Source organism: Phascolarctos cinereus, unplaced genomic scaffold (assembly GCF_003287225.1).
Source record: "Phascolarctos cinereus isolate Bilbo 61053 unplaced genomic scaffold, phaCin_HiC Scaffold_4;HRSCAF=312, whole genome shotgun sequence".
Lineage (NCBI taxonomy): Eukaryota > Metazoa > Chordata > Mammalia > Diprotodontia > Phascolarctidae > Phascolarctos > Phascolarctos cinereus.
The window spans coordinates 183,003,225-183,022,037 of NW_027555847.1; the positions used below are offsets into that span (position 1 = coordinate 183,003,225).

Below are 18,813 nucleotides of genomic sequence, written 5' to 3' on the forward strand. Positions count from 1 at the left end.
GGTCTTGTAGCCAAAAGAGTGGACTGTGCTGTCACATGTGAGAACAAAAGGGCTCTGTGATAGCTCTTTGTGGCAGAGAACATTTCTTAGTGCAGCTCTAGGAAATCTGATGAATGAATGAATGAAGCATTTATTAAGCACTTAGTATGTGCAAAGTAGGGCAGCTAGGTGGTGCAGTAGATAGAATGCTGGGCTTGAAGTCAGGAAGACTCCTCTTCCTGAGTTCAAATCTGGCCTCAGAGACTTACTAGCTGTGTGATCCTGGGCAAGTCACTTAACCCTATTTGCCTTAGTTTCCTCACCTGTAACATGAGCTGGAGAGGAAAATGGCAAACCACTCTAGTATCTTTGCCAGGAAAACCTCAAATAGGGTCACAAAGAGTTGGAAATGACTGATGAATTCTGGAAATATATAGAGAAGAATAAGACACTCTGCTCCAGCGGAATTCATGTTACATTCTACTGGGAAAGGAAGCACATATAGATTTCAATTGCAAGTCACATTGAAAGGTCTTATGGTCTTTAAGGTGCAGAGGCCAAGCAGAAGTTGATGCCTCTTCTTTAATTTCATTTCCACTGGTAAAACCATTCCAGTTTACCTTGTTAAACCATTTGACAGTGTCAAGGACTTTTGTGGCAAGAATGTTTATATCTGGGACTTCAACAGAAGAGGATGGAGCGCCTGCAGGAGCAGATGCCAGGCTGTCTCTCTACAGAAGTTGCTTCCCAGGATGATTATTGCAAAAACTGGGCTGAAAGCATCAGTATTCCAAAGACTCTTTGGTTCAGTTCATGGTTCTGGGATGTCTCCATCATGGTCTGAGGTGAGATTGTGGTGAGACTTTTCAGGATATGATGCCCCCTGTTTCTTCCTTGGGGTACCTTGTTGCTTTAGCAAGGCTGCTTTGCCTGCCCTATGAGTGGCAGTTGGTGCCACAGGAGCCACTTCCTTGGATGACGGTTTTGAGGGCTGGGCTGGATCACTTGGGATGACTTTGCCTGTGCGTTCATATGTTCCTCTAAGCTACGTATTTCCTGGAGTAGGTTTTTGTGCACTTCGCTATAATGTAAACTGCTTAAGGTTTTAAGGCATTGCATATACCAGAGTCTTGGACACTGTGTTACAAGGTCAACGATAGCTGTGTCCTTGAAATCTTGGAAGCACAGACTCTTGAGAACTGTTGGGTACCTCAGATTTGATCTAATCCAACTCATACTGAAAGAAGAACCTCCCCTACCATTTCACTACTTGAAGATGCTCAAGTAGAGGGGAGACCTGCACCTTCCAAGATAATCTGTTCCACTTTTGGATGGGGGGAAAGAGAGGACAAACATTTATTAAGCATCTACTACGTGACAGTTACTGTGCTAAGAGCTTTATGAATATTATTTTATTTGATCTTTACATTATCTATTATTATGCCGATTTGACAGATAAAGAAACTAAGGGAGACAGGTTAAATGACTTATCTGGAGTCACACAGCTCACGATGACTTTAGTCGCAGCATGGTATCTAATGCATCACCTCGCTGCCTTGAAAAGTTGGGAAGCTTTTGTTTATACCAAGCCTAAATCTGCCTCTGTAATTTTCATCCACTGCTTCAAATTTTGCCCCTTGAATAGGATAAATATAATCATTCCTCCATATAGCCACTCTTCAAGTATTTGAAGATAGCTGTCATGTCCACTCCTCTCCCAAGTTTTCTCTTCTCTAGGCTAAACATCACGATGATCCTATGTAATCAAGAATCCTTAATTCCTTCACTGTCCTGGGTGCATTCTTTTCCATGTCCTTCCTAAAATATGATGTTCCTGGAGTGGTCTGACCAGGGTAGAGTACAGTGAAATGATTACTTTACTCATTCTTCATCCTATGCTTCTCCAAGTGTAGCTTAAAACCGAGTTAGCTTTTATTTTTGCTTGGCTGCATATTACACTGGCTAATTTTGAGCTTGTAGTTCATATAAACTTTCTAAACCCTTCAAATCTTTTCTTCAAGGCACCCTGATCAGAGGTTTCCAGATCCTTAGGTAAGAAATTGCTGGGCCTTTACAAAGCGTTCATGAAGGAGAATTAGGAAATGCATGCCTTGTCCTGGTTCCCCCAAATGATGATAATATTTGTAAACTGTTTAACACAGTGACTGGCATATAGTAGGTGCTTAATAAATATTTATTCCATTTCCCTCCCTTCCCCTATACCATCAGCCTCCTTTACTTCCCCCAACTCTGACTGAGCTGCTTAGGTTTTCTGCCCACTCTAATTTATTTCAGTCACTTGCCAAGTGTTCCTATGCTTAGTGTCATGGCTGACAATGCCACATACTCCTAAGGTAAACTCTCTCCTTTGGTTTTCTCAGATGAAAGATAAGGAGGATAATATTGACCTGTCTAGAGTATGACTAGAATATATACATATGAAATAATGCAAAATATCCAGCCATGGTTTTAAAAAAATCAATATTGGATATAGAATTAAGTACATTCTTTTATACCCACAGATGATCATGCTGGCCCATGCAAAAGTCATCTGGGAGCATATGTGGAAACTCTTCATAAATCAAGTGGATTAGCATTTGAGAGCATTTCAAAGCCATCAGAAAATAGAGATGACAAATTTTTAATGGCATAAACCCTATTAGCATCCCTTTTGCATAATGTTCTTCATGGTGATTAGAATTGCCAATTTCCTAGAGCAATCATAATTTTCATTAATCCTCTATCGTATTTTCTATGAAGTAAATCTTGAAGATAGTTAAACCTGGAAGCCCCGGGAGTTATAAGAGTAAGAAAACAATACAACCAGTGATTGATCAGTGGGTCTAGATGGGTTACTTGGGACAAGGAGAACTTCCTGGTTTTAGACAGGACAGTAACTTTTCTGCTGCCACTGGATTTGGATTAAAGGCACGAATGTACTGTTCTTGTCTTATTTTTCACTTGTTTAGGAGTATACGTGACATTCTATAACGGCAGATAAAAAACTACAGACAAGTATGTGCCTCAGACTTCTCATCACCTCAGTTTTTCATTGAAAGGATTTTTTTGTTGTTGTTGAAAGGGCGAATGGCACTTTATATATTATGGTAGCTCATTCCATGCTGCCCAAATTGTTCATTTCAACTCCTGTGTCATTCTTCATTTTGTGGGAATGAAACATTTGAGAAATGCTTAGAAGTAGGATAGTTGGACAAGGGAGGCTGGAACAGGGATTTAGAATATGGGATCAGAAGCCTGTTTCTTGGATGTTAATTTTGGGATTTTAGCTCTGCTACTGAGTTACCTACCTACCCAGTAACTTAGCTCTCTACAGGATTCTTTAATGGTCCAGGATGCAAAGGTGTCATGTAACTAGAGGCCAAGTAACAAGAGTTGATATCTTCCTTTTGTTTATTTGTTGGTTTCATAGTGGTTACTTATGTAGGGACACTAAAAGCTCTGAGAGCTATTGGCTTCACTGTCAAAAGTGCCTCTGAACTGAAAGGTCACCTAAAACCCAGAGGCGGACATGTGCATTAACCATACATTAATTAACCAGCATTTGTTAAACATTTAGTATGTGCCAGGCATTGTGTAAGGTGCTATATCCTACAGTACATATGGTCTCACATTGTTCTTGAGGTAGTTTCAGAGCAGGGGATCTTACCCTGGGGGTCATGAACTCTTTAAAGACCCCCACAATATTTCGATATACAAGTTGTTTCCTTTCTAATTCTACGTATTTTATTTTATGCATTCAAAAACATTATGCTGAGAAGCACTCCATAGGCTTTGCCAGATGGCCAAATGGGCTCATTCTACAGAACAGGTGAAAAATCTCTGTTTTAGAGGGAGCTGGGTTTATTGGGAACCTTGCATGTCACCAACTTTAATGGAGGTCTCATCACTGATTCTGATAGTGCTTTGCTTTCCTCTAGACTCAACTCAGAAGCTACCTCCTATACAATACTTCATTTCATCACCCTCGATCTCATTGCACTTTCCCTTCTCCATTCATCTTATATTTACTTCCTTTGTAAATGATGTATCCCCTACTTGATAGTGTATGGATTCCTTGAGGGCAAGAATTGATTTTCCTCTTGTCTTTGCATCCTGCGATCCTACTAAATAATTACAATGATAATTCATATAGCACTCTGAAGTTTGAAAGTGCTTAACACATATTATACAATTTGATCTTCACAACAACTCTGAGAGGTAAGTAATATTATTATCCTTACTTTATAGATGAGGAAACTGAGGCTGAGACAGGTTTAAATGATTCACCCAGAATGACAAATCTAATAAGGCAGGACTTAAACTGAGGTCTTCCTGACTCCAAGTCTAACACTCTATCCACTATGCTACCCAGTTATGTGGCAGTTCATCGGGATTTGGGTTCAAATCTTGCCTTAGATACTTCCTAGATGTGAGCCTTGATGAGTTACTTAACTTGTTTGCCTCAGTTTTCTCAACTCTAAAGTGGGGGGTAATAGGATCTATTTCACAGGGTCATTGTGAGGGTCAAATGAGATAATATTTGTAAAGTGCTAAGTGTAGTACCTAGCATATAGAAGGTGTATAAATGTTATTCCCTTCCCTGTCATGAATTGCCTCACATGTGGGATGGGATTGCCTTGTTATTTCACTGGTATATGCAACTCCCAGTGAGGAAATCCCATCTTCCATTGCAGATCAGTACCTTCTGTGTAAATTATAGTCTTAGAAAGTTACTGGGGAAGTAGTGAGATGAAATAGTTTACCCACAGTCACATACCAGACTGTTCAGAATTGGTCCTTGAACCCAGTACTTCCGGACTCAGACACCAACTCTCTATCCACTCTGCCTCATTGCCTAGAACTTTAGAATATAAATTCCTTGAGGGCAAGAACTGTTTTTGTCTTTCTTTGTATCTTCAGAGCTTAGCATAGTGCCTGGTGCATAGTAAGATCTTAATAAATGTGTCTTGACTGATCTATTGATGCTTGATAGATGCTTATTGAGTAGAAAGAGATGACAAATGTTGCCAAAGTAATTTAGAACACTTGCGAAAGGCTGATCTGTGATGGGGTGTAATGAGGTTTCAGAAACTGGAGCCACACTTTCCCTATTCTTTTATCCTCCTTAACAGTTATTTTTCCTGCCATGATTTGTCCCAGAAGCTTGGATTTGAACTCATCTAACTCCATGGTAAATCAAGTATGAAGGGACACGTTGTTAGCACTTCTGTTGGGGAGCAAGGTTAATACCCACTATATATGTGAAACCTATTGAATCAGACTTTTATCCTATGTAGTTACTATGTTTAAAGGGGGAATTATTTGACCTATAGTGTATTCAAATCTATGGAATAATATAATAATGCCTGTGTCCTAAAAGAATTTTATAGTAGGGACAACAGCTTAAGGTAGAGGTCATCACAGCCATCAACATTTGGCTTGTTTTATAATTTATTGCTTGAGCCCCATATTTACTGTACATGAATGTGAAGGTTATAGAGATAATCTATAGGCTGGGTTTTTTTTTTAATTTTAAATTTACTCTTTGAACCCAGGAGCTGTCTTACCTTTGAGTAAAGCTGTCAGGATTGCTAAATCAATGTCCTGATGTCCTTCTGATCCCATTCGAAATACGGTAATCTGCAATTTAAAACAAGATGGCCATTAGTGATCTATTTTACGCCCAGTCAAAAAACGAGATCAATGCAACGACATCTGAATTCAGACAACCTTGATATCTATAAAGTTATTTTCTTACCACAGAGCAGTCACACACAGCAAGTGTGCTGGATGGCACAAACATGGCTAGACTTGCTTTAGCAATTCATTAAATGAAGGTGCAACTGTAGAAGCTGGACAAAGACTTCCTGGTGGCCCAGGACTACTTTTAAAAGGGATGGGATCCAGTGTCCTCCTTGTTAAAATGGAATGATTACTTTGGATTTGGTTAAATAAGGAAAGGCCAAAGTCCAAGGAAGATGTACCCTTTTAAAGATTCACTTTTCAAATCACTGATTTCAAGATGTACAATTATGAACAAATTGATCCACACACTATTAATAGACATATAAGTATTAGGACTGCTTAGTATGTTCTCCACTACAGGACCCTACATTGTGCATAGATATGTGCCTGTGGTATATACGCCTAAGGGCATTGAGACAGCTAGTGATCCAGTGGATAGAATGTTGGGTCTGGAGTCAGGAAGACCTGAGTTCAAATCCAACCTCCCACACTTAATAGCTGTGGGACCCTGGGCAAGTCACTTAATCTTTTTCTGCCATGGCTTCTTCAATTGTAAAATAGGGACAGTGATAGTTATGAGAATCAAATGAGATAACATTTGTAAAAAAGTGCTCAGCACAGAGCCTGGCACGTGGTAGGTATTATGTAAATAAGCTTTTTCCCTTGAAACTGTGAAAGAAAAATAAACATATAGAATAAATTGATAGCTGGAAAGAACCGCAGAGAGTTTCTCATTCAATTCCCTTTATACAACTGAGGAAACTGAAGCCTTGAAAGGTAAAGTGATTTTCCCAGGGCCATTTAGGTAGCATGTCCAGGATTCAAAACCAAGGACATTCCAAATCCTGCAACATAGTACCACCATCCCAAATGTAGATTTGAGTTTGTCTTTTTAATAGCTAAACATTTATAGTCTAGGTAACTGGGTATCATAGAAAGCTGGACTTTGAATCAGGAAGACGTGAGTTTGAACCCTACCTCAGACACTAGCTGTACGACTCTGGGCAAGTCATTGAATGCTCTTAGCCTACGGTTCCTCATATGTAAAATGAGGATAATAATAGTGCCCACCTCATAGGATTGTTTTGAGGCTCAAATGAGATAAATAATTTTGTTGTTGTTTAGTTGTTTTTTAGTTGTGTCTGACTTTTCATGACCCTGTTTGGGGTTTCCTTGGCAAAGATACTGGAGTGGTTTGCCATATCCTCCCCTGCTCATTTTATAGATGAAGAAATGGAAGCAAATAGGGTTGAGTGACTTGCTCAGGCCAAATTTGAACTCAAGAAGATGAGTCTTCCTGACTCCAGGCCTGGCACTTTATCCACTGCACCATCTAGCTGCCCAATATAAGTAAAGCACTAGTAATTGCTATTATTTTTAACTATATGATTGGGGTCAAGTCACTTAACCCTTCTGAGTTAATAAACCTTGCATTATCTACCCTAAATGGTTTTTATGAGGATCAAACGAGCTAATGTAAGTAAAAGAACTTTTAACTATAAAAATACTATGTAAATACAAAGGACTATCATTTTAGGGCTATAATACAGTAGTGTTTCTCTTAAGATTTAATGAACCTAAGGATCTCTCATAGCTCTCCTCGAAATCCTTCAGTATCACCCCTAAACCTCTCATGAACTAAGCATAGCAGGATTGAAGGGGAATTACAGAGGGGAAAAGCAGATAATAGAGTATCTCTAACCAGCCTTTCCAGGCTTATCTGACATTACTCCTCTTCACACTCTTGACATGACAGTCAAACAGGACACCTGACTGTTCTCTGAACTCAACATTTGATTTCTTCCCTCAGTACATTCATACTGCTGTCCTCCATGTTTGGAATGCTTCCTTCTAAGCCCTCCTCATCTGTCTTTGACATTCAGCCCAGATGTTAACTCTTCCCTGAAGCTTTCCCTCATCTCCCCCATGATTAGTGTTCTCTTTCCTTAAATTGCTTTGTATTATATATTTAATATTGTTTTTGTATATGTTTTATCCCTTCAGTAGAAGAGAAGGTACTTGAGGACAGGGACTGCTGTTTTTCTCTCTGCTACCTTGTCTGTAGGAGGTAAAGAATTGTAATTAACATTGAGAACTGGCCTTGGCTGAAGGATGCCAGCATTTGTGAGAAGGGGGTGTGCTTGCTGTCATTCTGAGGACAGACTTCCTCCCTCCAGATAATGCAGTAGTTTCCAGCTGCCACTCCCAGGGTTCTCTTGCCTTTTCTAGGATCTACCTTTCTCCCCTCCAAATCCCTGTAAGGCTGAGGACAGCACTCATCTCAGGGACAGGACATCCTCTCCCAATGTGATGGGCCTCTTCTCAGTCATCCAACTGTCACTATAGCCATGGCTGTACTGAATTTTTCCCAGACACAGTTGTACTATGTTCTGAGTAGGCATTTATTAAATATTTATCATATTATACATTAAATTTGTCATAGATAAAAATATTTAATTTGTTATATATTAGTGTTTATTTTATTATATTATGCAGTAAATATTATGTATCATTATATATTATATTATATATTATTGAACTGATGTACAAAGGAAGAAGGTGAGAATGAGAGATGCAGTGTGGTATCGTAGAAAGGGCAGCAGAGTTGGGTTCAAAGCCCTTCCTAACTTAGCTCCCTCCTACCTTCCCAGTCTTCTTACACTCAACACTTCTTCCCCTTCCCCAATGCACTCTGTGATCTGGCCTCCTTGTGGTTCCTCAGATAAGACCCTCCAACTCCCACCTCAGGGCATTTTCACTGTTACCTGGAATGTTCTCCCTGATCTCCACCTTCAAGTCTTAGCTAAAATCCTACCTTCCATAGGAAGCCTTCCCCAAAGCCTCTTAATTCCAGTGCCTTCCCTCTACTGATTATTTCCAATTTATCCTGTATATAAGGCTTGTTTTTTGCATGATGTCTCTCCCATTAGACTGTGAGCTCCTTGAGAGCAGGTCTGTCTTTTGCCTTTCTTTCTATCTCCAGTACTTAGCCTAGTTTCTGGAACATAATAGGCACTTAACAAATATTTATTACCTGAGTGACTTCTTTTTAGTTGAGCAATGATTTTTAAAGTCACTTAATCACTCAACCTTAATTCTTCTCTGTATAAAATGAATGTGCTAATACTTAGCACTACATATGTCAGAGGTTTTTTTTTCTTTTTTTTGAGGAAAGCACTTGGTAAACCTTAACATGATATATAAATATGGTCTATTAATGGGGAAGGTACTAAGAGCCATACTCTGAAGCATCAATTACATCTTGCTAATTTAATTGCTGGCAGGACAGAAGGGATCAGAGAGAGTCTCTGCTGGAGGCAGCAGTGTTTGCTAACAGAGCATGTTACTGCTATCAAACAGCTGTTCAACATCTTATGAGTACCTCTGCTTTGGTGATGCTATATGATTTCGATTCAATTAAATAAATGTTTATCAAGTACTTACTATATGCAAGTTACTGGGGATAAAATAGTTCCTGCCCTCAAGCAGCTACTGGGGAGTGGGTGGGGATATAACGTGAGCTGAGTATAATACAGGGTAGAGAGTGAAGAAGAGGTAGAGGAAAGATCACATGAAGAGATCAAAGAATATTTGAGGAAGATGAGAGCACCGATGGCTAGGGTTGGGGGTAAGGGACTCAGGGAAGGCTTCACACAGAAGGTGGCACCTGAGCTGAGCCATGTAATTAAAGATATTATCTCAGGTCCAGACTAAAAGAATAAAGTAAGCACAATTGATAAATTAAATATTGGCTGTCCCAAATCTAATATCCAAAATTTAATAGAACACTTCTGATGTCTCTCCTTAATGTTGCATTTTGAATAATCTAAACTAATTAATTGGTTATTAATTACATGCAAATGAATTGAAGACTAATTAAATATTGTGAACTAATTAAATTTAAAAACCTTATTAATAACACTCACTGGCTATGGAATCTTGGATGAGATAAAGACAGAACAGTTAATGAAACTAGCTTAGCTATGTTCATCTTAGTTCAGAAAGTTACCTTAATGATTATTCTTGGTATTTATACAGCATTTTAAGGCTGCCAAAGTACTTAGTAGGCATTATCTTATGTAATCCCAAGGACAACACTGGGAAGTAGCTACTAGAGTTATGCTTATTATCACTATTTTAAAGCTGAAGGAATGAGTGTCAGTGAGATTAAATCCCTTGATCATGGTCAAACAGTTAACAATGTCAGAGGTAGAATTCAAACCCAGGAGTCTTCTGACTCCAAGTCCACAAGTTTTTGCACTTAAGCCACATTGTCTTTTTTAGGACCTTGAGCCACTGGTTAAGCACAGAAAGTAGAAAAGAAAGAATCTCAGAACATCATTAATCAGTGGGAACAAAAAGTATTATATTGGGGAAAGGAATAAGCATTTAAATAGTACCTACTATGTGCCAGGCACTGTGCTAAGTGCTTTACAAATATTATCTCAGTTGATCTTTACAACAACTCCAGGAGGCAGGTACTGTTATCCCCATTTTATAGATGAGTAAACTGGGATAAATAGAAGTTAAATGACTTGCCCAAGGTCACACAGCCAGGAAGTGTCTGATGCTGGATTTGAACTCAGGTCTTTCTGACTTCAGCTTGTGCTCTCCCTCTGTCCACTATGCCTCCTAACTGCCTCAAATCAGGGAAACTCACATCTTATGGAAATGGGGAAGGTAACTTGTATACATAAGAGCTGTGAGGCTACATGGCTCTATTGCACTCATGAGTATTTTAGATTTCACTGATCTCCAAGCAGTATAATGAAAAGGGAGCAGTGTCCCCTTACATTTTGTTTTCCAGTATACTTTCCCAGTACTTTAATAGTTCAGCACAATCTGCTAACACATAGCTAGAAACTTGTCCAGAAGTGGTGACTTGGGCATTCTTTAGGTAGCTATTAATACCCTAGAAAATCCAGGGGGTTAATGAAAGAAATCTTATCCTTGCTCTGCAGTCAGAAGAGGAACCCTCTGAGGCAAATTGAATTACTCTGGGGGGAAAGGTCATTGGGGGAGAAACAAAAGTTTGGGAAACACCCTGTTTTCACTTCAACTTGGATATTTATCTGACACATGTGAAACTGTACTCATTAGAACTAGAAGAAGAACCAAGGAGTGACCTGAGCTCAGGATTATTGGATTTCAAATGGGATTAATAATGAATGAAAAATGAATTTGTTAAGTGGTTACTGTGTGTCAGGCACTGTGCTAAGTGGGGAAGGGTATAAATGGGAAGGAATATGATATAAAAACAAATGAAATCAGTAAAATATTTTTAATTTAAAAAGAAAATGGGAATAATAGATTTTGGATCAGGCCTAATATTTCACTGGTATATGAAATTCCTGGACATGGAACAGCAGATTGGCTTAAGATTGGAAAAGAAGTACTACAAGGCTGTATATTGTCACCTTATTTAACTTATATGCAAAGTATATCATGCAATATGCAAGTCTGAATGAATCAAAAACTGGAATTAAGGTTGCCAGGAGAAATATCTACACTCTCAGATATATAGATGATACCAACTCTGATGGCAGAAAACGGAGAAAAATTAAGAAGCCTCTTGATGAGGGGGAAAGAAGAGAGTGTAAAGGCTGGCTTGGAACTTAACATTAAAAAAACTAAGATCTTGGCAACTGGTCCCATCACTTCCTGGAAAATAGGAGAAGGAATGAAAATAATGTCAGATTTTATATTCTTGGGCTCAAAGATCATTGCAGACAGCAGTTTCAGTTATGAAATTAAAAGATGCTTGTTCCTTGGAAGGAAAGCTATCACAAATCTGGATGGCATACTAAAAAGTAGAGACGTCACTTTGTCAACAAAAGTCCATATAGCAAAGCTATGGTTTTTTCCAGGAGCAATGTATGGCTGTGAGAGTTGGATTATAAAGAAAGTTGAGCGTCATAGAATTAACGCTTTCGAATTGTGGTATTGAAGAAGACTTGGGAGTACCTTGGACAGCAAGGAGATCAAATCAGTCAATACCTAAAGAAATTAATTCAGGCTATTCACTGGAAGGTCAAATACTGAAGCTGAAGTATAAATACTATGGCCAGATAATGAGAAGACAGAACTCAGTGGAAGAGACCTTGATGTTGGGAAAGATGGAAGGCAAAAGGAAAAGAGGATGGAAGAGGATGAGATGGATAGATAGGGTCATGAAAGCAATGAATGTGAACTTCGAAAGACTTTGAGAAATGGTGGAGGATAGAAAGGCCTGGCATGCTGTGATCCATGGGGTCACAAAGAGTCAGACAAGACTGAACAACTGAACAACAACCTGTGGAACTTCCAGTGAGAAAACACTCCCTACCAGTGCAGATTAGCACCTACTTAGTAATGTATAATCTTAGAGATTTGCTTGTTGGGGGTGGGGGGTGGGGAGAGGCACTAGGAACTTAAGTAACTTGTCCAGGATCACACAACTAGTATGTTTCAGAGCTATAATTTGTACCCATATCATAAATACACCATTCCATGCTGTTTTTTTTTAAATTTGCCAGAGCCAAAGTATCAATTAACCTGCAATTACTGATAAGATTACAATATTTTCAATTTATGTACAAGTGCAAATGTGACAAAAAAGGTGATGCTGATTAAACATCTGAATTACTAGCTCCATGTGACTAGCACTATAGTGTAGATACAGCCAGACTGTATATAACATTATGGAACTGAATCTGAGGAAAATGTTGTATGTGTTTATTTAAATTCACTCTTTTTCTGTGCAGCAAGATTTCTCTTATAGTTGAACAGTCACGGCACATTCAGTTATACAGGCTCTATCCTTATATAGAACAAGAAGAAGACACAGATAAGTAAATAAAGAAACTGAAACTGACTAGTATATTAAGCTAGAAAACAAGAAGAAGGCTCAGTTGGTGAAAAATAGAAATTCATAACACAAACATTTGCAGTTCTTTTAGGAATGCAAGAGATAGGATTTCTAAGGTTGTACTCAGAGGGAATATTCTATAAGTCTGTGAGAAATAGCCAGAGAACTCTAGTAGACAGATAACATATCTAGTAGAGAATCAGATTCTTAAGGAGTACTTCTAATTTTCTGGGTATTGAAAAATCACTAATAATAATAACATTAATAACATTTGAGCATTCCCAAGGATTCCCAAGTTGCTCATTGTCAAAAAGGCAAATCTCTTTCAACACCCATATTTTTCAGATGACCTAACTGGGAATCATGGCAGATCACTATGTCAGAAGAATAAAAATCGCAGGTTATCTGAACATTACCTAGTTGGTTTAGCAGCATTTTACCAATGACAACATTTGTGGAAGAAGTGGCATAAAGAAAAGTTATTTTCAAGGTCATGAATGGCCAAAAAGGAAGACAGCTACTCGTATAATAAGAAACAATACGGGCAGCCCAAGTGTTATATTGGTACCTCCAAAGTATTATAAAACACAGCAACAACAGGAAAGGTCTTCACAGTATTGGACTGATCCTCTAGAGACGATTTAATAAGAAAAATATTTTAATATAAAATAAAAAGGCTCAGATCAATTGCTATCTGCCCAAGAGGAGGGAATCTCCATACTGATGAAGCCATACATAGAACTCTATAAAAAATATTGTTAGCCAATGAAGGACCAAAGATTATGACTTTAAAAAATAGTTAACAGCTTAATCACTGAGTTTTACTGTATGGAACAAAAGCATCATTGAACTATTGCCTACAAAGTTAATTTTTCTATCTAACCAATCAGAACTTCCCACTGAATTTCATAATAAAATTAGATATATGTTCCACCAAGTAGAGCCATCAGGGCTAGTGGATGTAGTACTGATCTTGGAATCAGAAAAACCTAGGTTCAAATACTACTTCTGACATTTATTATTTATGTTACCCCAGGCAAGTCACAATCACTGTATTTTAGACAGGTCTCTAGGACTTCTCTACCAAGGCATGGATAGATTGTGAGAATGTGTATTTGTGTGTGTACACACAAATTTGTGTGTGTGTGTGTGATCATTGCTGATCTTATGAGAATAAAACTGAATAATATATGAAATGCTAAATAAAGTATTATCCAATATGGAAAAAAGGAGGGAATAAAAAGAATCAGGACTTGGGATGCATGATAATATAATCACAAAAATAAAGCAGACAAAAATGTTATATTTAAAAGAAAAACAACTGTGTGGGAGGGCAATGGAAATGGAATTATATGGAGGAATGTGATCCTTAGACATGTTGGCTCTGTTAGCATGCAAATCATTTCACAGTATTAAAAAAATGTAGATACTGAACAGTGAGTAAATAACTCTGCTAGATTTCCAAGAATCTTCTTTCCATTTCTGCCATTGATTACTGTGCTTTGTGTATCTTATACCACAGGTGAGGAGGATACCTGCTTTCCTTAGGATAAAGTAACTACTAAGTTTTACAGAGAGTGCTAGGAAGGAAACAGGCCAAACTTGAAATTAATTCCTCAGGGGAAAAAAAAATCAGAGTCTTCAGAAGGCAAGGATTTGGGCAATGACCTATTATTTGCTGTCCTTCAGTTTTGAATCCCTTGACTGTTGATTGATGCTACCTTTTCCCTTTAGTTTAAAATCTTGTGGCATGCCGCCCTGGAAGGCTGACCTGACAGATGCCCTGGGGATAACAATGTCATTTCCAAAACCTTCTTTCTACACTTCATGGCCTTTGTTAATAGAATCCAGAATATTTGTCACCAACAAGTCTGTCAGCCAACCAGATGGGCAAAAATTCAATTTTACTCATGGCAATATTATTCCGCCTCAGAAAGGAGGTGTTGTGTTCAGAGGCAATTGGAATTTGTTTTTAAAATACACAGATTAGCATTCTGTGGAGATTTCCCAGACATAGATGGTTCTTCCATGTTGCTGTCATGTGTGGTATACTTTGGGTTGCAATAATTCTTGGGTGGATTCTTCCTCCCCCGCCCCCCATCTTTCCACCCAACCCACCTTTTTCATCAAGGGCTGGGGCTGGAGTTTTTGTCTCTACGCTGTCAGTTTTTATGAGAACATCTGATATTTCTGGTAACTACTTTCTGTTTTTGAGAAACTGTTACCAGGAGAATGTCAAATAAGCTTTATAAATTGATGGGAGATGGACAGGGTTGAATCCCTTCAGAAAGCAGGCCAGACCAATTCCCTTAATGCCAAGTTAGTAGGCAGAAGTTCTAGGAGTGAGCAGTCACGTTTGTGCATCCCTACTCCCCAAGATTAATGGCCAACAAATGCAAGTGACTCCACAGAGAGCCGGGCAAATCCTACTTTTGTTGTGAGGATCAGAAAAAAAAGAACGTTTCCTAAATACTTTCCTTGTGCCAGCAAAAGAGCCATTCCACATTTTCTTTGCTGCATATCCACCCCAAAGAAAATATCAGGAGAGTGAGGAAAAAAACAAAAACAAAAACAACAAAACCCCAACCATCCCACCACCAAATTTATGTATGTGTTTAAGGTGGCTATTCATTAGGAAAGCAGTTTGTGAATGTCACAGAGATAAAAGTGATCTATAACTAATTTATTCATTGATTGATTCATTGTCTGCTGCCTACCTAGCCAGATTCACAAATGGGAGTACTTAAAAAATAACACTCAAGACTGAGCTAATGACATTTTAAGCCTCAATTGATACCTTAGGTGGTACAGTGGATAGAGTACAGGGCCTAGAGTCAGGAAGACTCAGCTTCCTGAGTTCAAATGTAGCCTCAAACTGCTGCCTGTGTGACCTTGGGCAAGTCATTTAACCCTATTGGCCTTAGTTTCCTCATCTGTAAAATAAACTAGAGAAGGAAATGGAAAACCACTCTAGTATCTTTGCCAAGAAAATCCCAAATGTGGTCATGAAGAGTCAGACTCAACTAAAAAGTGACTGGACTGAACAACAAAATTTATATAGTATTTTACAGCTACAAAGTTTTTTCAGATGATGCATTATGTGATTGAAGCATGTGAAATAAGGTGTTGGATTTACAGTCTGTTCAAATTTCTTCTGAGATACTTCATGGCTGTGTGACTGTCCCTGAACCTCTTTGAATGTCAGCATCCTTAACCGTGGGCAACCATGTCCCAGCATTGTTGTAAGGCTCAAGTGAGATAATATATGCAAAGTACTTCGTGATCCTTAAAGTGTTCTATAGATGTGACCTATTTTTATCATCCTCACAATAACCCTGTGAAGTAAGTGGGACAGGAATTATTCTCTAGATCTTCTCCCCTCCCTCTGCTTCCCACCATCTTCCCACCACCTCCCCCTATGCAGTTTAAGCTCTCATTCCCTCTCACCTATATTACTGTAGCAGTCTCTTAACTTAGACTCCTGGCTTCAAGTCCTGTTCCTGTCCAGTTCATCTCCCAAACAACTATTGGACTCATCTTCCAAAAGCCCAAGAATAACCATGTCACTTCCTTACTCAAAAATAGTCAATGATTCTTTATTGCTTCTAGGATGAAACAGAAATTCTTCATCTTGGCATTGTAAGTCATTCTTGACCATCCGGCCTTCCCAGGGTCACGTAGCTAGCAATTGTCTGAGGCCAAATCTGAACTTAGGTCTTCTTGACTCCAGGTCCGGTGATCTAGCCACTGAGCTACCTCTTAATCAATGAACAAGCATTTATGAAATATATAATATGTGCTAAGCATTGTGCTAGGTAGGTAGGTGGTACAGTGGATAGATCACTGGGCTTGGGATCAGGAAGATCTGAATCCAAATCTAGATTTAGACACTTCTTAGCTATGGGACCCTGGACAAGTCACTTTAACCTCTGCCTCAGTTTCTTCAACTGTAAAAAGGGGCACCTACCTCACAGGGTTGTTGGAGAGATCAAATGAAATATCTGTAAAGCGTTTAGCACAGTTCCTGGTATCTAGTAGGTACTTAGTATTTGTTCCCTTCCTTGCCCTGGCTTTTTCTGGACAGCTCTGCCTTAATACCAATATACTGTTTCTTTCTGAGAGTGTCAAAGATTTCTCTAAAACACCAAGCACAGTTATTCCCCATTCTTCAAAGGGAGATGCCTTGAATATTCTCATTAACCTCTTCACTTCTCATATACAATGATGATATAACTAATGGCTCTAAATGTGAGCAATTGTGCTTGAGTATATTTTAAATTATTTCTTAAATTATATTTACCCATGTCCTTATTTTTATTAAGGTCTGAGGTGGTTATAGTCAAGGCCAATGTTGATTTGGGGGATGAATTTGTTTTAACTGCTAGAATTTTGGCCCTAAGAATAATTAGAATTCTACTAGCATAGGGTCTTGAAGTTACAAAGAAAACAAGTAAAGCCCTCCAAACCAAACAACTGATGGTGGTATCAATGTTTTTAGCTACAGTAGATCTCAACAGAAAAGCCTCAACAAAATGAGGTTTGTATGTGAGTATGGCACAGTGGAATGAGCCTGGGGCTGGAAGTCAAAAGACCTTTATTCTGGTCTTCTATCTGCCAGGTATGCGTACGTGACCTTGGACAAGTCACTTAACCTCTTCGTATCAGTAAAAGAAGGATGACTGCATCACTTTCTACATCATTGTCATGGGGTTATTGTAAGACAATGGAAATAATGCATCTGAAAATGCTTTGAAAATATAGTTATTTGAATGAAATGAAAGTTTAAGAGATTCAAGAGATACAATTCAAGCACTGTACACTAGGCTCTATCCTGCCTTTATTCACTTAACATCATAGAATCATAGATTTGAAATTAGAAGGGATGTTAAAAGACATCAAGTCCACCTCTTATTTTATAGATGAGGAAACTGAGATCTAGAAAGGTTAAGTAACTTGCCCAGGGTTATGCAGCTAGTAAGAATCTTACCCGGAATTTGAACTCAAGTCTTCCTGGTTGCATGTCCAGAGCTTTAATAGTCCATACCACTTCTCACTAAATCTAGGGATTTATGTGGTTCAGTCAGTTGTTTTTCAGTTGTGTCTGATACTCTTTGTGACCCCATTTAGCATCACCTAGCTGCCCAATGGATTTATAAGGAATTGACAAATAGTGCTTTTACTCTTCCCCTTTCTCACATTTCCACCTCTTTGTGCCTTTTGAAACTTTTCCTGTATTGTATGTAGTCTTCCTTATTTAGTAGAATTCATTTTCTTTTACTAAGATTGGTAGCAGATACCCAAATGCATTCTTGCCTGGGATTCTAAAAAATATTTTGGCCTGCTCCCATTGCTGTACCTGTTTTTTTTTTCTTACTGACTGCTATAGGGATAATTAAAAGTCTTGTGATCAAAGTGATAAGAAATTCAGAATGGTTCTTTAAGAAGGGAAGCATAGAGTCCATTCTAAATCCTTCTTTTCTCTCCTTGAATTCAAATTGGTGTGTAGAGTGTCTACCCATTGTAAAAGGTTATATACTATCGTAAATTCTCACTACCTCCTTCATGAAGGAAATCACAGGGGAGCTAGAATGTTGGGACCTGATTATTTTCTCCTACCTCATTCTTTGTCCTTTCCAAGTAGCTGCATGACATACCCATCTCTGTGAAGCAGAGAAATCTTTACTCAGGGGTACCTATAGAGGTTCACTTCTGACAACCTCCTGGCCAAGACTCCACTCCAAGATTCTTTCCAGCATTTGCTGTTAACCAGTATGATAAGAAAAAAGAGGCTTGTAGCTTAGGAATGGGGCTGTGAGATCTTATCTGATTCTTTGTGTCCTCTTTGAAGTTTGGAAAGTTCTGGTGTAGATGGACTTCTTGAGCTTTAGTCCCACTGTAAGCACTAATCCTGCAAACAGCTATTGATAGGTTATTTTCTTCCTTTTTACTAACTCCTTCTCTATTGATTTTAAACATTTTTTATTTTCCTAAAAAATAAACCCACAACCTTTCTTCTACTGTGCTTTAAGCCAGCTATTCTCTTATCTCTCTCACCTCTTTCACTACTGAAATTCTAGACAAAGTAGAATGAACAAATTAAGCATACACAAACCTGTAACTTTTTGCCACATTTTAGTAGGTAGCTAGGTAGCACAATGGATGGAGTTCTGTGGTTAGTGTCAGGAAGACCTGAGTTCAAATTCTGCCTTAGACACTTACTAGCTGTGTGACCCTGGGTAAGT

The 18,813-nt window shown here is 38.5% G+C and overlaps 1 protein-coding gene across 1 annotated transcript in view; it reads right to left on the reverse strand.

Annotated features, from left to right (window-relative positions):
* TRPM3 (transient receptor potential cation channel subfamily M member 3) overlaps window positions 1–18,813 on the reverse strand; it is a 373,306-nt gene that overhangs the window by 166,549 nt on the left and 187,944 nt on the right. Inside the window, 1 exon segment of the mRNA XM_078152814.1 lies at window positions 5,547–5,619. Coding sequence (XP_078008940.1) covers window positions 5,547–5,619 — 73 coding nt within the window.